Raw genomic sequence first — 20,862 nt, 5'->3', positions numbered from 1 at the left:
AAGCTGTAGATTGATGTGCATGCATAGTAATCAAGTATACAGCTTTGTAACCATGTGCACAATTCCACATAAAGAATTTCAACGTAAATATGCATCTTATTTAGCTTCTTTTTTGTTTGTCAGCAGGCACATTGTTTCCCTTTATGTAGAACCCCGTTCCAATATATTGCTCCCTATTCTCTCCCAAGTGCCACTTTGGAAGTACATTAATCTTTGTCTTTGATAGGAACAGATTCTTGGACCAGAAATGACCCGTGAATTGCTGGTAAATATATACAAAACTTCATAAAGTTTTATGGGTAGTCCCACCTAGTAACGCCAATTAAATCTGTAAAGTACTACCATGGGGGTGGAATTTCTCAGTTTCGTTAATAAAATTAGCATTCTTAACAAGCTGAGATGGAGCACAGCTTGGTCCCTGCCCCCCCCCCCCAACTCAAACTGAGTCAGTGACTTGAACCTCAGTGACTTGAACCCTCCACCGAGTCAGTGACTTGCACCCTCCAACTCAACCAAGTTAGTGACTTAACCTCTCCAACTCATCTGAGTCAGTGACATGACCCCCTCAAACTCAAAGGAATCAACGACTTGACTCTTCCTTCTCAATCAAGTCACTGACTTGACCCCCCTCCATTTCAAACTCTTCTGTGGATTTTCACATGTATTACAAGTGCAACAGAAATTGATAGACAGGACAGATCATTAAAATACTTAATCCAACTTCAGTTGCAATCTTTCTTAACACAATGACGATGCACACACTCCTTAACTAGTCTCCTGGCACACTATACTAATAAAATAGTGTTTTTATATATGTAAACTGTATTTTAACAAACTATTGTATTCAAGTCATGCACTTTACAGTTAGGAATAACCTAATAAAGTTTCTTTTATTTGTTTCTGGTCCCCCAGCAAACTACATTTTAACATTATTAACGGGCTAAAAGCAGGGGACATTTGTTATAATTTTACTCACTTAAGTGGACAGCAATACACAATATACTTTAAAGAAATTGGATAGACAATTACTAACTACTAGTGTAGCTGTATGTATAAAAGTAAATGACAGGAGACATTCCACTCACCTATGAACACACCCATGTATCCACACTCACCCATGCTCAAAACCAATGCAAGGACTACTATGTGATATCACACAACCATTTCGAGCAATGTTTCATTTGAGCCGGTGGTTTCTGGTGCTGGGCACCAGCCCTTAATGGTCAGCACTTATAACAGTCTACCACACGGTGGCACTGTTTGTCTAATTTAGTGATGAGCACAACAGCTGTTTATTAATTCATCCTACATTTAAAATGACTACTACCTGCCTCACATGCCATTCTTAAAGCTTTGGGGAACCTGTAATAGTCTGAATTGTCATGCTTGTAGGAGTCTGATGGTTTGTCGTGGTGTTTGTACTGTCATTGGAAGCACTGGCAAGGGCAATGGGAGTGCAAACTGAGGTAGCCTCCAAACGAGGGCCCTGGCACTTATTTGTTTACAAATTAAGCACTGGATCCGAGAAGAGGCCTAAGCAAAGTTTTTTATTATGCAACATAATATCTTGTAATTCTCAAACTTCACATTGCACAAAAGAGGCAAAAATGTCACCGTTTTACATGACGTGAAACTTCGTATGATTAGTGCCTGCAAGAGACTTATTAGGGTAGATAATGTCTCGCCGAGATATTTTTGCACTAAAAAAAAAACACACACAACCCTCTCTGAGAATGACTTCCAATGAAGGAATGGTTGGTTGTAACTGAGTGACAGAGAATGTGTGAGGCTGCCACTTGGGTGGGTGTGTGTGTGTGTGTGTGTGTGTGTGTGTGTGTGTGTGTGAAGACATCGGCATGTGAAGTAGTCAGTTGTTGTCAAAGGCTGTGCGAAAGGCAGATAGTAGGTGTGAGGCCTTAAGAGCCCACTCACGGCAGTGACTGTAACGTCCCTCATTGTAGATGGCAGTTGGTGTCTGTGCTGAAGAAAAGTGTGCGAGGCTGCTGGAGCCTGCTACTGGCCACGCGCGTGAAGCAGGCAGATGGCGTGCACGTGTGACGATTAGTCTCTGTCAGTGTACATTTTTGCAAGAAAATCTCAATGGATTTCCATGAGAAAAAAAATGATGAGTATTGGAACTACTTTTCCTCGGCTGTAATATTGTTTTCGAATTTTTATTTTTTTTACCTCTGTGGAACCTCGTGATTTTCTTCTATCTATTGACAGAAAAGTTGTGGAATGTTGGAGCTAATGGCGAAACTTTTTTGTACGTCTGTCTGCTTTTCACCTTGGCAAGGGACCTCTACCTGCGAGAAGCACTGCTGCACGTGTGGGTCAGAGTGTGGAAGGCTGGCGGTGCCTGTCGTTTTGTTCTTGAAGGAAGTTTGCATCTTGTGTGCAGTTGTGTCTTTGCCAGGGAGTAGCAATCGCTGCCATTCAGAGTCTTGTGTAAACCTGAAGGTGTGCGTCGGTGGATGTGTGAGGCATGCTGCTCTTGTCAACGTGAGAGGAAGTCAGTGCCTGTTATAAAAGGTCAGATACTGCCTGTGAAATTGTGAGTCGGTGCCTGTCCGTGTAGGTAAAATTAAATACGTTATATTCTATCTGTGAGGAACCACTCTCCCAGGGTGAGCATCCCATAACCTGTGAAAGCCAATCACAGCAGGCGAACTGCACTCTGTGCCAATCTGACTGTAAGTGGTGCCCAATGGCTGTTAGCCTAAAAGCGGGTGACTGTCTGTGAGGGAAACTATGCCACTCACCCGTAAGAGGTGCTCATTGGCTGTCAACACCTGAGAGCGGCTGTGAGTGGATGGTAGTGGCTGTGTGGGCACCACATAGCTCTCGGTGCTTGTAAAATGCAGCAGGGGTCTCCAGGGAGCAGCGAGTGTCTTTATGTGCCTGAGGGAGGCAGTTATTACCTGTCAGTGACTGGGAGAGAGGCAGTGTGTGTCTGCCGTGACTGGGGGAGTCATTCGGGATTTATGAGACAGACCTGGCCTGTGTAAGCCGTCCCTGTGTTTTAAGAGGCACGCTGTGTCCTTCATTGCCTGTGAGAATCAGTTGGCTTTTGAGACGCAGTGAACAAGCACCAAAGGATGAGTGAGCTGCAGGTCGTGGATGCAAAATTAAATTAGTGGCTGTTGGCGGTTGTGAGAAGGAGAAATCCATTGGTTCACTCAGTTCGTGTCTGTGAGCGGCAGGGACTGGCTACGGTGGCTGTGAGAGGCAGTTATTGACAATTAGTGCCTGGCTGTGACCCTCATTCAGCAGCTGCTAGTGAACTTGTGAGCTAGATTTATCAGAGACGTCCTTGTCAGTGCTGGTGAGGGTGTACAGCCTGTATTTCGAACTCGCAATATCGGTGGGACAGAGTACCGAGGACACATGCAAAACACTGAAAAGGATGTACCAACAGGTAAGTCTAGATTTTCTACATCTAACTCCAAATAAACCTACCTACCGGGTACATATATCTGCAAGTTGCTTCAAATTTGGAGTTATGAATAGTAAATCTATGCCCCCCTATAGAGGACTTACTTTTGGAGATCTTATTTCTTGGTATTCAGTCCTCGATAGTCTTGTATCTCGATATTGCTGGTGTTGAAATTCAGTAGTACAACCTCTGTGAGAGGAAACGAGCAGCTCCTAACAGCTGTGAAAGTCAAAGTGTGATGCTGAGTGCGTGATTGCGTAAGTTACTGAGTCAAGGGCTGAGAAGCACAGCCAGTGGCGCCCAATGCCTGTGTGAGCCAGTTAGTGACTGCAAGTGGAGATCAGTGAACGCAGCAGTGAGCTACAGTGGGTGGCTGTGAAAAGCAATTAGTGGCTCTCATTATTAGTGAAAATCAGTGACTGGGTGTGAAAAGGACCTAACGGTTCTATATCTGGGCGAGCAGCTAGATTCAACAAAGCGCTATACAAGTGTCAACATACATCCAGGCATGAGTTTCCTGAGTGACGCAGTTGGTGCCTCTCAGTTTCTGAGATGGGCACTCAGTGGCAGGCAGCGCTCTTGTAAGTCAGTGAGTGCCAGTGAGAAAAAGTGAGTGGCAGGCAAACATCCAGGCATGAGTTTCCTGAGTGACGCAGTTGGTGCCTCTTAGTTTCTGTGACGGGCACTCAGTGGCATATACAAGTGTCAACATACATCCAGGCATGAGTTTCCCGAGTGACGCAGTTGGTGCCTCTTAGTTTCTGTGACGGGCACTCAGTGGCATATACAAGTGTCAACATACATCCAGGCATGAGTTTCCCGAGTGACGCAGTTGGTGCCTCTTAGTTTCTGTGACGGGCACTCAGTGGCATATACAAGTGTCAACATACATCCAGGCATGAGTTTCCTGAGTGACGCAGTTGGTGCCTCTCAGTTTCTGAGATGGGCACTCAGTGGCAGGCAGCGCTCTTGTAAGTCAGCGAGTGCCAGTGAGTGAAAGTGAGTGGCAGGCAGTGCCAGAGTAAACGAGTCCGTGCTGTCATGTAGCCATCGCCAGTGAGCAGCTGCCTGTGGCTGGCAGGCTCATGGGGTGTGAGAAACGGCGGTTGGCTGCAGCGCCAGTGAGTGCGAGGTGCTGTGAGGTGACGTGAGTGGCATGGCCGTCAGGAGCTGTGAAAGGCAGTCAGTGTGTGTGGAGGAAGAGTGTGTCTGTCTGCGACCATGAGCGCCTTCCAGCGCCCGCGCTAGGCAGCGAGTGGCGGTGGGCGCGCGCGAGAGGCGCACCCTGGCCGCCCGGGCACGTGTGAGTCAGTTAGTGGCTGTCAGCGGCGGTCAGTGTCAGTCAGGGCTGTGAGTGGCAGGCAGTGCCTGTGAGAGGCAGGCTCTCTCTCTCTGACACACTGAGTGACGCTCTCGCTCTTCCTTGCAGCTTCGCCTGTTGCCGCCGAGGAGAGCCTGGACGGAGGAGCACCGGCTGCAGCTGGGCGCCCCCCGCCCCTGGATGCGCGCGAGGAGCCCGCCTGCTCACCCCGCAGCCGCCGCCTGACCCCTCACCCTCCGCCCCAGCAGCCTCCCCGGGACGCTTCTTCCCGCCGCGGTTCCATTTTTCGCTGTGTTTCTCTCAAACTTCCCCGCGGCTGCCGGGCGGCCGCCGCTCCGTGCATGAGAGCCCCGGGCAGGCGAGCCCCGGAAGGGGGTCGGGGGGGCTAGGACCGCAGAAGAAGGGCGGCCGGCAGCCCCCGGACACCAGCAGGAAGCAGCCGGAGGCAGGACCGGCAGGCGCCCCGGCACCAGGACGGCCAACTAACCGAACCGGCCCGGCGTGGCCCCCGGACCCAGGGCGGGCAGCAGCCCCAGCGCAGCCCGGCAGCATGCCGAGGAGGAAGCAGCAGGCGCCCCGGCGCGCAGCAGGTACTCAAACAAGGTCCTTCCGCCCCGCAGCCGGGAGTCACGCGTCATCCCGCCCTCTCACGCACGCAGGCAGCCCTTCCTCCCGGAGCGAGCACTGCAAGCCTCCCTCTCGCTCAGGGGACTCGCTGGCATTCACCACGCACCTCTTTCCCTCACTTGGGGCGCACACTGCCACCCCCCTCACTGATAGCTGTTCCTGCACCTCTCCCTGCCTTGGCCCGGGCTGCATCAGCTCCTCTCTCTCTAACTTGGGCCACGGGCTGTATCCCTTCCTCTCACTTGGGGCGCTCCCTGGATCCGAACTGGGCACACACTGCCCTCGGGGATCACACTGCATCCGTTCCTCTTACTCAGGGCATTCACTGAAGTGCAGCCTGGCGCTGGTGGCTTTCTTTGATCTGCCCAGATCAAGGGACACGCTGCATTCCTCCCTCGCTGTATCTGTTCCTATCGGTGTACGCACTGCACTCACCCTCTCACCCGGGGAACAAACTGTATCCTACCCCGTTACTCTGTGTGTTCACTGCACTTCGCCCTATCACGTCCCTTACTAAATTCATTCCCTCGTCTCACTTGGGGACCCGGCCTACGTTGCACCCGTGTCTTTTACTCGACCGAGCCCCTCACTTGAATGTCGTCCTCTCTGGGCACAAGCTGTATTAATTGTTCTGCGCGGGTTTGCACTGCACCCGTTGTCTCACCCCGGGCTCTCCCCGGGCCTCTTTCCCCCTGGTACAGGCACACACTGCAAGCTTTCCCTTCCCCGAGGTAACCCGTTAAAAAGCCCTCTCGCGGTCAGGCCACAGTCAAGGCAAAGACGGAAGCCCCCCTCCACCCCTCCAGGGTTCACTGCAAGTCCTCCTTTTACAACAGAGCACACATTGTATCACTTGGAGCTCGCACTGTAAATCTTTCCGTCACCCCGAGTTTATACGGCACCCCCTTTCTGGAATCCAGGCCAAGCAGTCAAACTCATTCCTAACGACTACAACCCAGCCCCCCCCCCACCCCATTCATTCACCTCACTGCAGACTCCCCCTTTCACCATCTCACACTTAGGACATGTTTGTTGTTCACGTGTGACTGTTATTGCACACATATGTTGACCCCTGTCTGTTTTTATCTGTCATGATTCGGAGAGAGACAATGTTCCCCCAGTTGTAAATAATCCATTGCCTTCACTAAGGGACCCCCCTGTCACCTGCAACATGAAAGTGAACCACATTCCCACAGACAATCCTCACAAAAGCACCCCAGACATATTAAGCCCCCCCCCCCCCAGGCCTTAATTGATCAAAGAGAACCACCAGTGCCTAAAAGTCAGCCCACCCCAACATGCAGCCTCCACATTCAAACTGTGTGCAACACACACACACACACTCAGTGTGCAACAAAAGACCCTTTCCATACACAGTGAGTAACATTAACAGCAGGCGTAGATTCCGGAGAGCACGATGCATGCCAGCTTTTGTGACTAGCCACTCATGTGTATATATGTATGTATATATATGATTTTATGTAGATTAATTGTATGTAAATGTATTTTATGTGGATATGCTGACAGTCTGACAGAGCTAGGGCATTGTTTGACCTGTATTTGAACCCACTGATTCGCATCAAAAGAGTATTCTCCACTCCATGCCACAAGCTACACCTGAAGATTATCACTCAACATCCAAAAAGAAACCCACAATATCCAGCCTTATGGAAAAAAACTGCAAAAGCCAGACACAAAAAATAAGTTCGCATTTTAGTAAATAAGCATTATCCCTAATGTTACCCTTCTAGGCGAGGACCCTGCAGCCATTTGTGTGCTCCAGTTCGCAACAAAACTACAGCTGAAAACAAACTAGTGTAGGTCCTGTCATGCAACTGAACAGGGAACTAGGTCTCTAACATATTCACAATGAATATGTATGAGGAAAATCTACATATGATGAGCGTCTCCTGGAGGTTGGTTGGATATTTAGTGAGGGGTCTTAAACAACACAGAATTTTGCTCTCTGTGGCTAAAGAAGCCAACCCTACTTGAAACCCCTTTCACAGCCCAAACGACAAACTCTACCTCACACTGCACGCTGTAACAAGCAACCCCCGCCCTTCCAGGAGCACGCTGCACATCACGCACCGTGCCACCCTAGGAGTTTCTGCCGTTGTTTCTGCTGCAGGGTATGCAGTCACTCCAGCCCTCAGACTCCATCTCTGATTTACTGTTATTGTTTTTGGTGCATTTCCTTGTGTGTGTGTGTTTTTTCCAGACTTTGTGGACAGAGAGAGATTTTGATTGGATAGTTAGTTTCTGTAGCCTAGATGAGCAGAGAAAACAAAGTTGCCAAAGACTGGGCTGGGAACACCTAGGGCAAGTAAGCTTGCTCCCAGGGCTACTACCATGGGAATGTCAGGAAATGCATCCATTGTTCATTTTGCACTAGTTGGGTCCGACTAGGCAGGCGCCGCGGGAGTTGCCAGCGCCCCCCTTCCATTCCCCTTGGTAGACGTGGTGCTGCCTTCGCTTGCCCGAGTCCAAAGGGCCAAAAAGGCATTTGCAGTAATAGAAAGAAACAATTCTCTTCTCTTCTCTTTAATTTCTGCAGTTTCCACTGCTTACCATTTTAAAGAAACACACCCGAAAATGAGCGGCCGAATGGGGTCAAAAGGTGGGTTTTTGACTTTACAGTTTGGGCACCCCCTTTCTGTGTAATGGTGTAGTCCATAAATTTGAAAGGAATCAAGTGTGCCACGTTATCAGTTGTGATTAGGTACATGATGTAAGCATCCGGTACCCCTGGTATCCTGGCGCGCGGTTCTTTTAATGCTGACTTTGAACGGCCCGCTGCATGGAAGCCTCACAACGAGTGAGTACCGTCCCCTCTTAAGACCCCTCGGAGCTGAGCCTCGTGCTTTCCTGAGAGCACCTCGGTGCATGGGGGTGGGGGTGTGAGTAAGGGGGCTATGGATTATCGCCACCCTTGGTTTGATAGCTGATGGATTGCCTGCCACCCAGGTGCCTTTGATCTATTCGTTCCCGATAGACATCAATAAATCACTCTCTGAGGCGAGGCAGAGCACATGACCCCGCACGTGACTGGCCTCCCCCCACGCTCTGGAACTTTCGGGGTCCTTGGAGTGCGCCCTGAGTGTGGGCAGGCTCAGGTTGGCGGGGTTGCCCATCACACCCTCGCGATTCGAGGATGTTCTCAGCTAGAGGATGACAGCGACTTAAAAAGTCACGATAATAAAAATAAACCGAAATGCACTCTCGCAGCAGACGTTCGCGTCGCTAAAAAAGAAAATATATTTAAAATAAAAAAAATACAGTTTCACCGTTGCAGCTGACTCTGTAACATAGGCCTTACATGTGCCCTGGTCTCTCGTATTTACATTTCAAAACTGGAAAGTGCGCGCCCCAGGCTCCCTCGAAGCATTACTCTACAGCCGGAAAATAATTCCTTACTTTTTTGTGTCTTACTGGTTATCTCCCCATTTTACTTATAGCTAAGGGAGTTTTTCCACCTTCTTCCATGGTGGCTCTGCCTTCCATGTACCCGTGCACATTTCATATTTTAATGCCTGACTGTTTTATTGTTGAAAGCATGGAGTTAGATTGTCACCTACCACCACATACATTAACATATACATGTGTGCCCCCCCCCCAACAAGTATTAAAGCATCGATTGAATTAAAGACTAGTAACTATACACACGCATATGTGTGTTTGTGTGTATCTATCTATCGTTGTTACTTTAGTCACTGAGATAGTGACACATACATGTAAGAGGCGTGGGCAGTATTGCTGAAACAGCTTTCACGTTATACCATGCTGTGTATATCTGCTTCCTTTGCATCTGTCTTGATTATGGGATGAATGTGTCAAAAGAAAGGCTGTGTCCATGAACTGCACACCATGGCTGGAGAAAGTGTATTTTGCTCTAAGCTCCATAAGATGGAGGTTTCGCCTTTGCAATTGAGATTTCTTTTTAATAGTCACACATGATGAATGTGGACTCATGGGGGTAAAGCCCTCGAAACATTGCCCGGTTACTTGACCCTGTAACATAGAAGTTGTTCCATTTGCAAATGTCTACGCATTATGAAGTATGAGTTGCACCTGACCTATTGCGCATCTTTTTTCTGTGCCTCTAAGAAGTATTGATTAAATAACGATGTTGCCCATGGGAATTAATATATATCCTCAAAGACCACATACCACATTTTTTCCATAAAATAGCCTTGTCTGTGCTTAACAAAGCTTTAAAGTAAAAAATATGCATACATAAATATACACACATAAGTGTGTGTGTGTGTGTGTATATATATATATATATATATATATATATATATATATATATATATTTTGTACAATCATATGGTTTCCATAGCAGAAGCAGATTTGCATGCTGGGATATTGGTGGCACGCTAGGAAGCCATATTTATGTCTAGGAAGGTGCGATAGGACATGGGTAAAGTTAGTTAAATTACACCCCCCACCTCTATGGAAGTCCCACTCATATTTTGGAGGATCTGGTCTGTCCAATACTCACCCAGTTTCTTCTCAAGCCAGCCCCCCATAGCTACAGATGCCGGCTGATAGTGTTGAAGCGAAGAGCAGTGCCTCAGTAAGCAGAAAAAGACAGTGGTAATAAAGGCCTTTGAGCTGCTCGCGCACAGGCACAGAACAGAACAGCCAGGAAGAAGGGTTAGTTAAGAATTTTTTACGCACACAATTTGACTTCACGACTAATAGGGGATGGTAGAATAGCTCTGCTCGATCAAAATGACCCGTCAAAACGACTTTGTCTCATATTTGATTTAATTGTCTCCCTTCTGACAGGCACATTCATCAATAGCTTAATGGTCAATCAGAAGTTGGCAGAGTGAGTGCTCTCATTCCTCCACAGGCACCGCCTCGGCTCAGCTGTACAGAAGGGCTCGGCCTAATGGATGAGAGGGAGGCTTGAGGATAGCAGAAAGGTTACTTATTTCAGAAGAGTGGAAAAAGGCCATTGTTCCTGTTGGTGTGATGGGCTCATGAAGGAAACAAGTGAACCTTGTGGGGTTTTCCAAACCCAGCACGAGCAGCAAGTCCACATATGTCTATCCACACAAAGTGTGTGGCTTACATCAAGCTGTAGGCCTTGGCCCAATGGAAAGTGAAGAGAGGGCACCGGTAGATAAAAAAACACGGGAAGTTGTCCTCGTGGTATCAAATGAACCTTGTGGTCTTCTCTGTACCGCAGCACCAGCAGCAAGACCACACATTCCTCTTTTTCGTCTGCTGAAAGCACCGTGGCGCATATCAAGTTGAAGGCTTCGACCTAATGGACAATGGATAGGATGCAGAAGGTTAAAAGCAAGAGTTTGTCCTGATGGTGTCAATGGCACATGCAGGAAACAAGTCAACCTGTGGGCTTCTCTGCACCAAGTCCACATCTGACTTCCTTCTTCTGCAGAAAGCCCCTTGGCTCTTATCAAGTTGAAGGCGTAGGTCCAATGGACAGTGCAGAGGGGGTACAGGAAGTTATCCTGATGGCGTCATGGGCACATGCAGGAAACAAGTGAAGCTTGTGGTTTCTCTGCACCCAGGCACCAGAAGCAAGTCCACATATGTCTCTGTTCTTCTACAGCAAGCCCCTTGTCTCAGATCAAGCTGAAGGCCTCGGCCTAAAGGACAGGGAAGAGTGGGGCGCCGGATCTTAAAAAAGGGGCATTTGTCCTGATTGTGTGATGGACACATAAAGAGAAGCAAATCGCACTATTCTCAGTGCAAAGTCCACATTTGGCCTCATTCTTCTGCAGAAAGTGCCTCTGCTCGAATCTATTCGAAGGTCTTGGCCTAAAGGGCAGTGCAGAAATAGTTCAAATGTTACTTCTTGCAATATATATATATACATGCACACACATATAGTTTTACAATCATATGGTTTCCAGAGCAGAGGCAGATTTGCACGCTGAGAAATTGGTGGTGTGCTAGGATGCCATATTAATGACTAGGAAGGTGACACGGGCAAACTCAGTTTAAAGGATCATTTATCCTGATGATGCCAGGGATACCTGAAGGAAACACGTGAAAGGTGTTGACTTCTCCGCGCCAAGTCCACATTTGACTCCCATAGTTCCGCAGGAAGGGCCTTGGCTTCGAGCTCTCGGAAGGGTCGGCCTGATGACCAGTGAAGAAGTGTCGTAGGAACAGTCCGGGCTTTACTTACAACCGAGGAGTTAAAAGACGCGCATTTGCCCCGCGTGAGCGATGGGCACGTGCAGACAGGCGCGGGCACCAGCAGCAGGCCCAGATTTGTCTCCCACTGGCCTCACAGCTGCGAGTTCGAAGGTTCATGGATGCTTTCGTGGCACAACGACGGCGATGACAAGTTGATCGCTTTGTAGCGAGAGGAGTGTAGGATAAAGGGAGGGGGGAGGGAGGCGGGGAGCAGGAAAGATGTCTGCTGATTGGGAATTCAGGAAATACAGTCCCCAGCAGCAACCTTGAGCGAAATCTTGATTTTCTTTCCTATTCCGAACTGAAAGGTCCGTTCAGCCGTAAAAAAAGAAAAGTTGTTTTGCCAGCTTCATTAGTGTTCACCTAATTAGCTGTAAAGCTGATGGATTCCTGACAGCATTGGTGATTGGAGATGACAGGCTCCACGCAGTGTCATCCCGCAGAATTAGGTTTGCAGCTAGTTTGATGTAATCAAGTTGATATTACACAGTCCTGGTTGCCTTTAGTTGTGCATTAACTCAATTTTCTGCTGCAGGTGACAAATGGGCTTTGGTACCTGGATAATCATGTCATAGGAATTAAGGCCCGTTCGATGGTCCGGAGCACAATAACAACAAAGGACTCCCAGCGAGAGAGAGAGGGAGAGAGAGGGCGAGAGAGGGCGAGAGGAAGAGAGAGAGGGAGAGAGAATGTGTGTGTATGAAAAGGTGTGTGAGAGAGAAAGTGTGTGTGAGACAGAGAAAGTAGAGAGAGAGCGAGAGAGAGGGAGAGAGAATGTGTGTGTATGAGAGAAAGTGTGAGTGAGACGGACAGAGAGAGAGAGAGGGGGTGTAATAGAGAATGAGAAAAAAACAGAAATGTAGAGAGAAAAAAATCAGGGAGAGAGAAAGACACACTTAAAAAGAATGCTGGAGTGAAAGAAAGAGAGAAGGGAGAAAAGACAGGGGAAGAACGAAATACTTGCTAGGAGATAAGAGAGACGATGAATGAGAGAGAGTGGAAAAGGAAGGTGAGAGATGAAGTCAGAAAAAAATGGTTAAGCGACAGGGAGAAATGGAGAGAGGAGATATGGGGGTGACGAGAGAGGAAATTAATGATAGAGGAGAGAGACTTGGATACAGAGGCTAGAGGATGAGAGGGAGAAATAGAGATGGGAGAAGAGTAAGAGAAAAAGAGCAAGAGAGGGAAAGAGAGGGAAAAAGACAGAGGCCGGAGAGAGATAGAATTAGATAGAGAAAGAATGAACCAGAGTGGGAGCAGGAGATAGAAAAGTGGAAAATGACAGAAAGTGAGAGCGGAAGCGAGAGAGAGACGGGGAGCAAGGAGGGAAATAGAGCGAATGAAAAAAGACAAGCGAGAGAGAGGTTTCAGAGCACACAAACAGGCGTCAACGCTTTTCCTGTCTGGCCCCAGATTGTCTGGCTCAAGTGTAGTGTAACCTCCACCGGAAACGAGAGAGAAGCATCACTAATCTGGGCCATCTACATGGTAAACCCTATCAGTCTGCTTCCTCTTTATAAATAAAAATGAGTTTATTTGGGAAAAGTAATATCATGCTTTTGTGTAGCACTTGTTGCTGCAGGCTTGCCCTGTCATAGCACAGTGGGCACACATTGTTGATATCACTGAAAAGAACGGCAATCTTTTTATCAGCCCCAGAATAATGAAAAGCGAAGCTGGCCTCTCTGGGATCTCACCTGCGTACCGCAGGTGGCAAACTGATATCTGCAAGACATGTCTTAACACCCATCCATCTTGTCTTTGAGCTACCTAATGTGTTAGACCGCGGTGGGGGATGCAAGAGGGTTTAAAGGACATTTCAGATTCCACACAAGCAAAGACAAGTGAACGATTTGCCTTCAATGTCGGATTAGGTGGGAAAGACCATTTTTTTGATCCAGGAGAAATACTTTGTAGGAAAGGAAACAAAACTTTATTGCCATCTTTTGGAAGCAGAGCCTGGGTCACAGGTCCACGCCTCACATAATTTGAAACTCATATTTTGAAGTTCACCCCATCTGTAAATTGTTCAAAGGCTTCTAATCCCATTTTGAACTTCCTAATAATCAATGGAGGCTCACCATTCCTAAATGATATTCATTCAGCAGTTTTCCTGATGGCAGACAGGAATGACGTTGCAGAGTTCCATTACTGTGCAATGACATCAGAGATTGCAAATTACGTGGTATCATTCTCAATGCTGCAGTCTTTCTCAGCATACCTGAAGCCTTTTAGAAATGCACGAAATCAATGCAGAGCCTCTCGACAATTAAAAAAAAATCTTTGTTTCGCATATAATAATCACAAGAAGAGTTACACACGGTCCCCAACCCCCCCCCCAATAGTTCCTGCGCATTCTATCCATGTAATAACTGTAACCATTCCGTGAGTGTATACCAATGTTGTATTATTGGTCTCCGTATCATTGGTGGAGCTTACACAATGCACAGATATAATTACACTGTCGCTCAATCAGAGCCCGCTCCCCCTTGCTCGGGTGACGGTACAGGCTTAAGAGAGTCTGAGACCGCTCAACAATTGATAAAATTTACAAGAACGCTCATTTTGCCAATAGCTAAAAAGTTGTATTATTTTTACACAACTGCTACCACGATTTGACTGATTGTTCTGAAACCAGGTAAAATGTAAACACTCTCTAAAGGACTGCTTCTGGCAGATCTAGTGAGGGTTTAAATTCAAGTAGCTATGAAATGGACCCTTTCTTATGTCTTGATCTCCTTTCCCACATCTCTGAGCAGATCTATACAAAGAGAATGCAGGCTCCTGGATCAGATCAATTTTCAACACACCTTGAAGGAATTTGAAAAAACAGCCGCTATGTATCAGTGCATATCCCCACAGATACAGAATGGGTAAAAGCCTTCGATACATCAGTAGCATAGATTCCAAGCATGGGTCTTCTCTGGGACTATCTGATATACTGCAGCACTGTTTCAGGGGAGCTCTGTGTTCTGCTGCAGCGGAATCCCTGGTCCACCTTTGCAGTCCTATAGCAAACACTAGTGTTAATCTCGCAATGGTTTGTTTCTACAATGCTCACTCTACATGGATTCCACTCTGACAGACTAGAGGTCAATTAACAAAGTGGTAATCTGTTATATGGTAGTTACATTTCTATTGCACTTCGTATCCCTAACAAGGCACCCAGTAGGTTTTGATGAATGAGTTGCACGCTAGTATATAGGTTGTGCTTGTTTGGGAGACTGTGGCTTTATAGTTTGGTGTGTGTGGAAGTGTTTTAGTGTCATGCGTAGGCATGTACACACGTCACAGGATGAGGAATGCTGGTTTGTTGTGCAATGAATGTGTGTGAGTGGAACCTACATGTACATGCAGTGAATTTTGGGCCTGTGCAGAGAGTGTCGGATAGTGGGGCAGACAATCTCAATGGAAATTACCTTACTGCCCTCGCAATAATAATTTTTTTTAGTAGATATCAAAATGCAAGAATTTGCTTTATCACACTTATCTGGTCTGGTCATCTTACTTACACCAGCTAGGATCATCATAAGCCATGCAGAACATGTGGGAAAGTGCACCAATCTGTCCAGATTTGTGTAGAACTGGGTGTCTAGTTTAGTGAAAATGGAAATAGGTTAGTAAGTAAAATAAAGAGATTACAGTCTTAAAAAACAACTTGCTTATGCATTACTTAGATATTGCTTACAGTTCACAGTCAATAAAACAGTTGTAAGTCTACAATGTAGGTGAACACCAGGCACTTTTATGCAAACACTGTGGCATGCATAATAATGGAGAATAGGTATGTGTAATCTCAAACAGTGGTAAACTATGCACCCCTTGAGTCATATGTTAAACATGGTATAGTTTGCATAATCAATTTATTTGATCCTACCACTATGATCTATGCCTCCACCTCTGTACTGAGACCTTCACTTTATTTTATGAAGCTGTATTATTGTGTTCACATGCAGGAGACAGGACTAAAAAACACAATATTTGCATTATTATCATAAAACCGTTCTGGGAAATGCTTTAGCTCTGCAATTAGCATATGTACACTGTGATAATCCTTTCAGCTTTAAACGTATGCGGCCGAAGTTCACAACAATCATATCACAAGTGCTTGGCCGATTGATTTGCACAAGAGGAAGCTGAACCATTGGATTCCTTCAGATAGTTTCTGGATGCAATTAAAGAAACAGGCTCAGAAGTAACAGAAATATTGGCAATGCTATGAAATATTCACTTTTGCCAAGGCTCCTGCTAATATTAAATATTATTTTGTTTACTTCTTCCTTCCTTATTGAGCTGACTTTAATTAAATTTTAGTAACACTAAGCGCAGAATCCTCATAATGGATAATCCATTTGGGCTCTGCGCTATGAAGGTCACCTACCTTCATACAGATCACACAAGAGTGTTGCAGGCCTGTTGTGATCACAACTTCAGTTGTGCACTTGTTCCATTGAATAATTCCAAAGATATGCTAATCATCAATCACATCACACTGAAATGTATGTCTGCCTATGGTAAAATAGTCTGATAACAAGACATTAACATTAATAAAGTACTCATGACAAATGCAATGGAGAACAAAGTGCAGATATTTTGATGGACTCGATGATTTTCAATTTTTAACTCATTCTTCAATTTTGTGAATTTGCTTAATGAATTCCCGGAGAGAGTGGACTTATGCTTGTTTCTTTAAACCGCCGATGTAATGGCAAGATGGACACCCATGGCCTAAAAGTTGCCAGCTGACTTTAAAATATTTAAGTGTTTGTTGTTTTTGTCTTCCTTCGTCTCAAATTCACTATTTCAGGAGTAAGCCAACTCCATAACACTGCCTGGCAAACAAGGACAAACACGTGTGTGGTTGCAGGAAGTTTTCTCTTACCCCTGCCAAGAAAGCAGTGTTTGCAAATGTGTTTGCTTTAAAGTACACCCTGGTACTCCTAGTCTGAACTGCTGAAAGGCAAATGTTTGTTCTTCTATGGAAATAGTTGGATGGCTTTAACACCTGCCTTTTTTAGACTTGTTTGTGTACTAAAATTAATTTTCAAAGGTGGAGCACATCTATTGCACGTGAATGATCGTCGTAAAAGTGTGTCCTCTGCTCTATTGGTCAAAAAGGTAGAAACAACACTAATGCAATACCTTAAAATGATTTAATATTTTTGTACAATACTTAAACTAATTAAAGTGACTGATAGACCATGAGTAGGCAGGAAATTCCTTTAAAAAAATCCAGACCTTGCTATCTATGTGGATGCAGCAGAGTCGTGGAGGCTACTCCAGTTGAATTTTATACCACACACTCTTTAATATTTTAGTTTCAAAGTCAAATTCTCTTAATCATAAAATGACTCGTGAACACCCAGATTTGAAAAAATGTCAACAGGATATGTGTGAAATTATACTCGCCTTAAAGCGCATGATTGAATAGCATTAAAGAAATTGTAAAACTGGACGGGCGTGGCTGATACAAGAGGTCAGTGCACTTACAATGAGAAAAAAACGCAGGATGTCCAATGAAGCCATTTTCTCATTTCATGCACTGTGACCTAAACTTGGTGAGATTTGCACCTCTCCTACTCAGAATAACATATATCTGTCCTTCTCACTTAGAGAAATGTGATAATCCCTTTAACGCACTTGAAGCCCTAATTTCTAAGGCAGATAGGTCACTATGTCTAGAATCAGTGCGTCCAAATAAGTATGTGAAAGGGCCCAGTTTTTTTCTTGGAACTCGCTACTGGTGCAGTGCAGAGATCTTGTTCTGCTGAATTCAAGGCTGCCTGATCCTCATTCTTCCTCATGCTGCCTTCTTCCACCATCCCAAACTTCATGTGTCATGATCACACTCATGCAAGTTCATTCTCATCCCTGCTTGCTCTGCCACTGTTTTCCTATCACCCCCCCCCTTCTTTCTCTCAGTTCTGTCTTTCTCTCTCATGCTCTGCCTCACAGTCTGATAATCAAAAATAAGCCCTAATCCCCAAAATTGAGTGCTGGTGCCCACCACCAGCAACAACCTGCAAAAATTAAGCACTGCTGTGAACCAAGGCGTGGTTACTATGTGTAGACCTAGGAGAAAATCTCTACCTGAGGTTGCAGGACTTTCAGTTTCAGCCTCTGGTGCACAATTTACACTTAAACCTGCTGAGTTTTTCTGAACAAAACAGAGCACAGTGCAAAATGATTAGTTCTGGCTGTTGTTCGCTTTTTACTGGTTCTGTGCGGGGACCATGCAGATGATAAAAGAACACAACTGTGCGGTGACTTGAAAAATCTCTCTGAACGTCGCCCTGCTGAAAAACAGAATTTTCCAGAATCAGTTGGCGGTGCCCAAATTAGCCTGACAGCTGTCAATTAGGCCTTCACTGTTCTCCTGGGTCACAGTTTATTGCGCGCACTTGATGTTGTCATTGTGCTCCCAGTTTTGCCTTGAGCGCTTTCTCGGCTCGCGCGAGAGTCAATAACTGATGTATCAGCACTTATCCCTCACATTGGCTCACAAGTCTACATTCCCCTTCGCTTTTGGTAGAGATGGTTTTGCAGAGTGATCAGAATGACTTGTGACTGCTGCAGGGTGTGAGAGGCGGTGATTTAGCAGATTAGAGGGCTCTCTTTGGGACCCTAGCAGTTTTCAGTTTATTTTAAAATGTTAAACCAACACTGGAAGAAGAGTGCAGTGTTTCAACATACATGCAAGCATAGGCTCTGCGATTCCTGAAGCAAACAAGTCTGCCAAAATGTTATAATTCTGTGTATTAAAAGATGCGTTACTGTTATGACTACAGAAACGTCTGTAAAGATTGTCCATGTCACAGAAAACTAGTCTGTAATAAGGAAACTGCAGGAAACTGGCACAATATTTTCTTGTTTAACACTAAAAACGTTATTCTATCAGGGTGAAATTAGTCTTTTTCCTTAATTCTAATTTGTGATAGATCAGTGCAATAGGCGAAATAAATTGATATTGAGTTTGAGTTGGGGCAAATACTTTGTTATTCCAATCGGAGAAATCGGTGCTTAATTTTGAAAATAAAAATAAGGGCAGGACGCTAATAAGCCACCCTGCTGAATTCTGGGAGTGCAGGATACCCAGGCTACTTAGACTTTATCTCTCCTCAAGGTTCTTTCTTCCACCACCGTGCATTTCTTGTCTTTTTATCTAAGTCTTGCAAGTTCTCTTTTCATCCTTGATTTTTACCTTTTCACTGTTTTCCTGTCTTCCTCTTCCACCTTCTTGCTCCCTTTTATGCCTCTCTTGCAAAAAAGAAGTACACCTCCTGCCATCATTGGCACAAATTAAGCACTGGGAAAGAGGGAGTAACTTGAACCCTGTATACTAAAGGATATTTATTTATTGAAAGTCTTTTGTGAAGCACACGGCACAAAGAATGCTGTGAAAAACTGGAAGGCAGTTTGTCAAAGTTATGCATGCTCCTTTCCTCAGTGAATCCACGCTGTCGATGTAAAATGGCGCCCTAGTTGAAATAAAACATTGTGACCGCATAAGGGGCAACGAAGCACTCCAGGCACCTGTGAGTGCAGTATTGGTACTGTGGGAGATGCTGTCATGTTTTTATTTGTAATTCAAGTTGATAGTTGGATAATTATTAGGGGAGCAGCTGGGGGCTAGAGGTTAAGCTCTCCACTTGGAACCTGGGGGCACTGGTTCTTTTTCCCAGCACTTGCACTTGATTGTAAATTGTATGATTTTGGGCAAATCACTTAACCTTAATCTGCCTAAAGTTGCAAATATTTGCGAAATGCAAGGCAATGCAGTTGTAAATAAGGGAATGGTAATGTAATTGCAGAATACTAGTTGGTGGCCTGTACAACACAGCGACCCAGCTAGGTACGTTCTATATAAACAACAGATGCAATCAAAATGATGGCTGAATCTCACAGGTAGAAGGCATTCGAGGTTCTTCCACGATTAGGGATAGAAACCTTGCCTGGCATGCCCTGGCATCTGCGTACCTTGATCTAAGATCAACAACATCAGTCTTGTTTAACCCGCTTGCTTTTCAGGGCTCTTGCTAAGACAAGGCCATCTCACTGTGTTATCTCTCGTTGTGTAATAAAGTGGGATCTGTGATGCTAAAGATGCCTGCTGGCTGTTGTACACACAGATACATTGCACAACATGCTGTTAAGAAAGGCCTCCATCTTGCAGGGAAGAGAGGATGACTGGTAGAGCAGTTGCCTGAATAAATTAGTTTGCATCTGATATGTGAACTTCTGAACCGAGGCTACCTTGCATCATTCATTTCCAGCTCTGACTCAAGTCCCTGTGACAGTGATGCCTTCCTATGCCTGGTGCTCAGTCTTTAATGTGTTGTTCTCCTGCAGCTCTTGGGTGGACTTCAATGAGCACATTTGTATGAGTTACTGACATTTGTCTTGGAAGAAGGCTGGTCCTTTTGTGCCTACATCTCTCAGGGATGTATGCTGTTTAACTGATAATCAAGCCACTGGATTTTGACTTTTAATGAAATTGTAAGGAAAATATTTTACAATTTGGAATGTAATATTCCAGTAGTTATCTAGTTATAAACCTTGTGCAGTATCCAATCTCAGGTTGGCCTGCCTCTTGAACAAATCCCGACACAGCACAAGGCCTGGATTGCTGCTGTGTAGAATTGCAATCAGTAAGTGAGCAGGAAACCAAGAGATACAAAATAAGTTCTTAAATGTCTTGTGCATCTTGGAAAGAACCTCAAAGTTCCACCTCTGAAATTCATCCATCCATCCATCCGTTTGTGCCAGAGAAAATAAATGTGACCAAATAACTGTTTATTTTGTATAAGTGTAAAAACATACACAGATTCACACATTTTTTACTACAGTAGAACCAAAATTACGTGGAAAAACGCAGCTGTGTGCCTCCCTGATTCCATTCTACAAAAGCTTTACAGAAGAAAACAGTGTTGACCATACTCGCAAGGCCTCACTAATCTGATTTGATTTCACTGCCCAATTTTTACTCCTTGTGCAATGATTATTGGTAATCAGAATGGTTTATAAGTACTGCTCATGAAAACATAGCATGACATACACGCCACGAGCAGTTCCAATGAGTGTAATTTGTTCTTTGTTCCCTTTGTTTTTGGGGGTGATAGTCATCATGACTCATGGCCTCTCCACACTTTCATTAAGGTAATAAATAGCATATAACACTCTGTTCTTCTGCATATATATTATATAGTTGTGCCTAATAGTAATCACATCTGATCCCCGAGTTTGTTTTGTGCACAATTCCATTGTCAAGCACAAGTTCCTTTTTGTTGCTCGTTTTCCT

At 45.3% G+C, this 20,862-nt stretch overlaps 1 protein-coding gene across 1 annotated transcript in view; it reads left to right on the top strand.

The window, feature by feature from the left end:
* The first annotated feature begins 4,658 nt into the window (after positions 1 to 4,658).
* The window catches only part of TSHZ3 (teashirt zinc finger homeobox 3), a 140,503-nt gene continuing 124,299 nt past the window's right edge, over positions 4,659 to 20,862 (top strand). Inside the window, exon 1 of the mRNA XM_086947711.1 lies at positions 4,659 to 5,347. Coding sequence (XP_086803837.1) covers positions 5,308 to 5,347 — 40 coding nt within the window. The 5' untranslated portion in view covers positions 4,659 to 5,307. The remainder of the gene's footprint in view (positions 5,348 to 20,862) is intronic.

Source organism: Lissotriton vulgaris, chromosome 12 (assembly GCF_964263255.1).
Source record: "Lissotriton vulgaris chromosome 12, aLisVul1.2, whole genome shotgun sequence".
Taxonomy (NCBI): domain Eukaryota; kingdom Metazoa; phylum Chordata; class Amphibia; order Caudata; family Salamandridae; genus Lissotriton; species Lissotriton vulgaris.
Note: the sequence above shows the minus strand (reverse complement) of the source record. Positions and strands in the feature narration are given on the sequence as shown.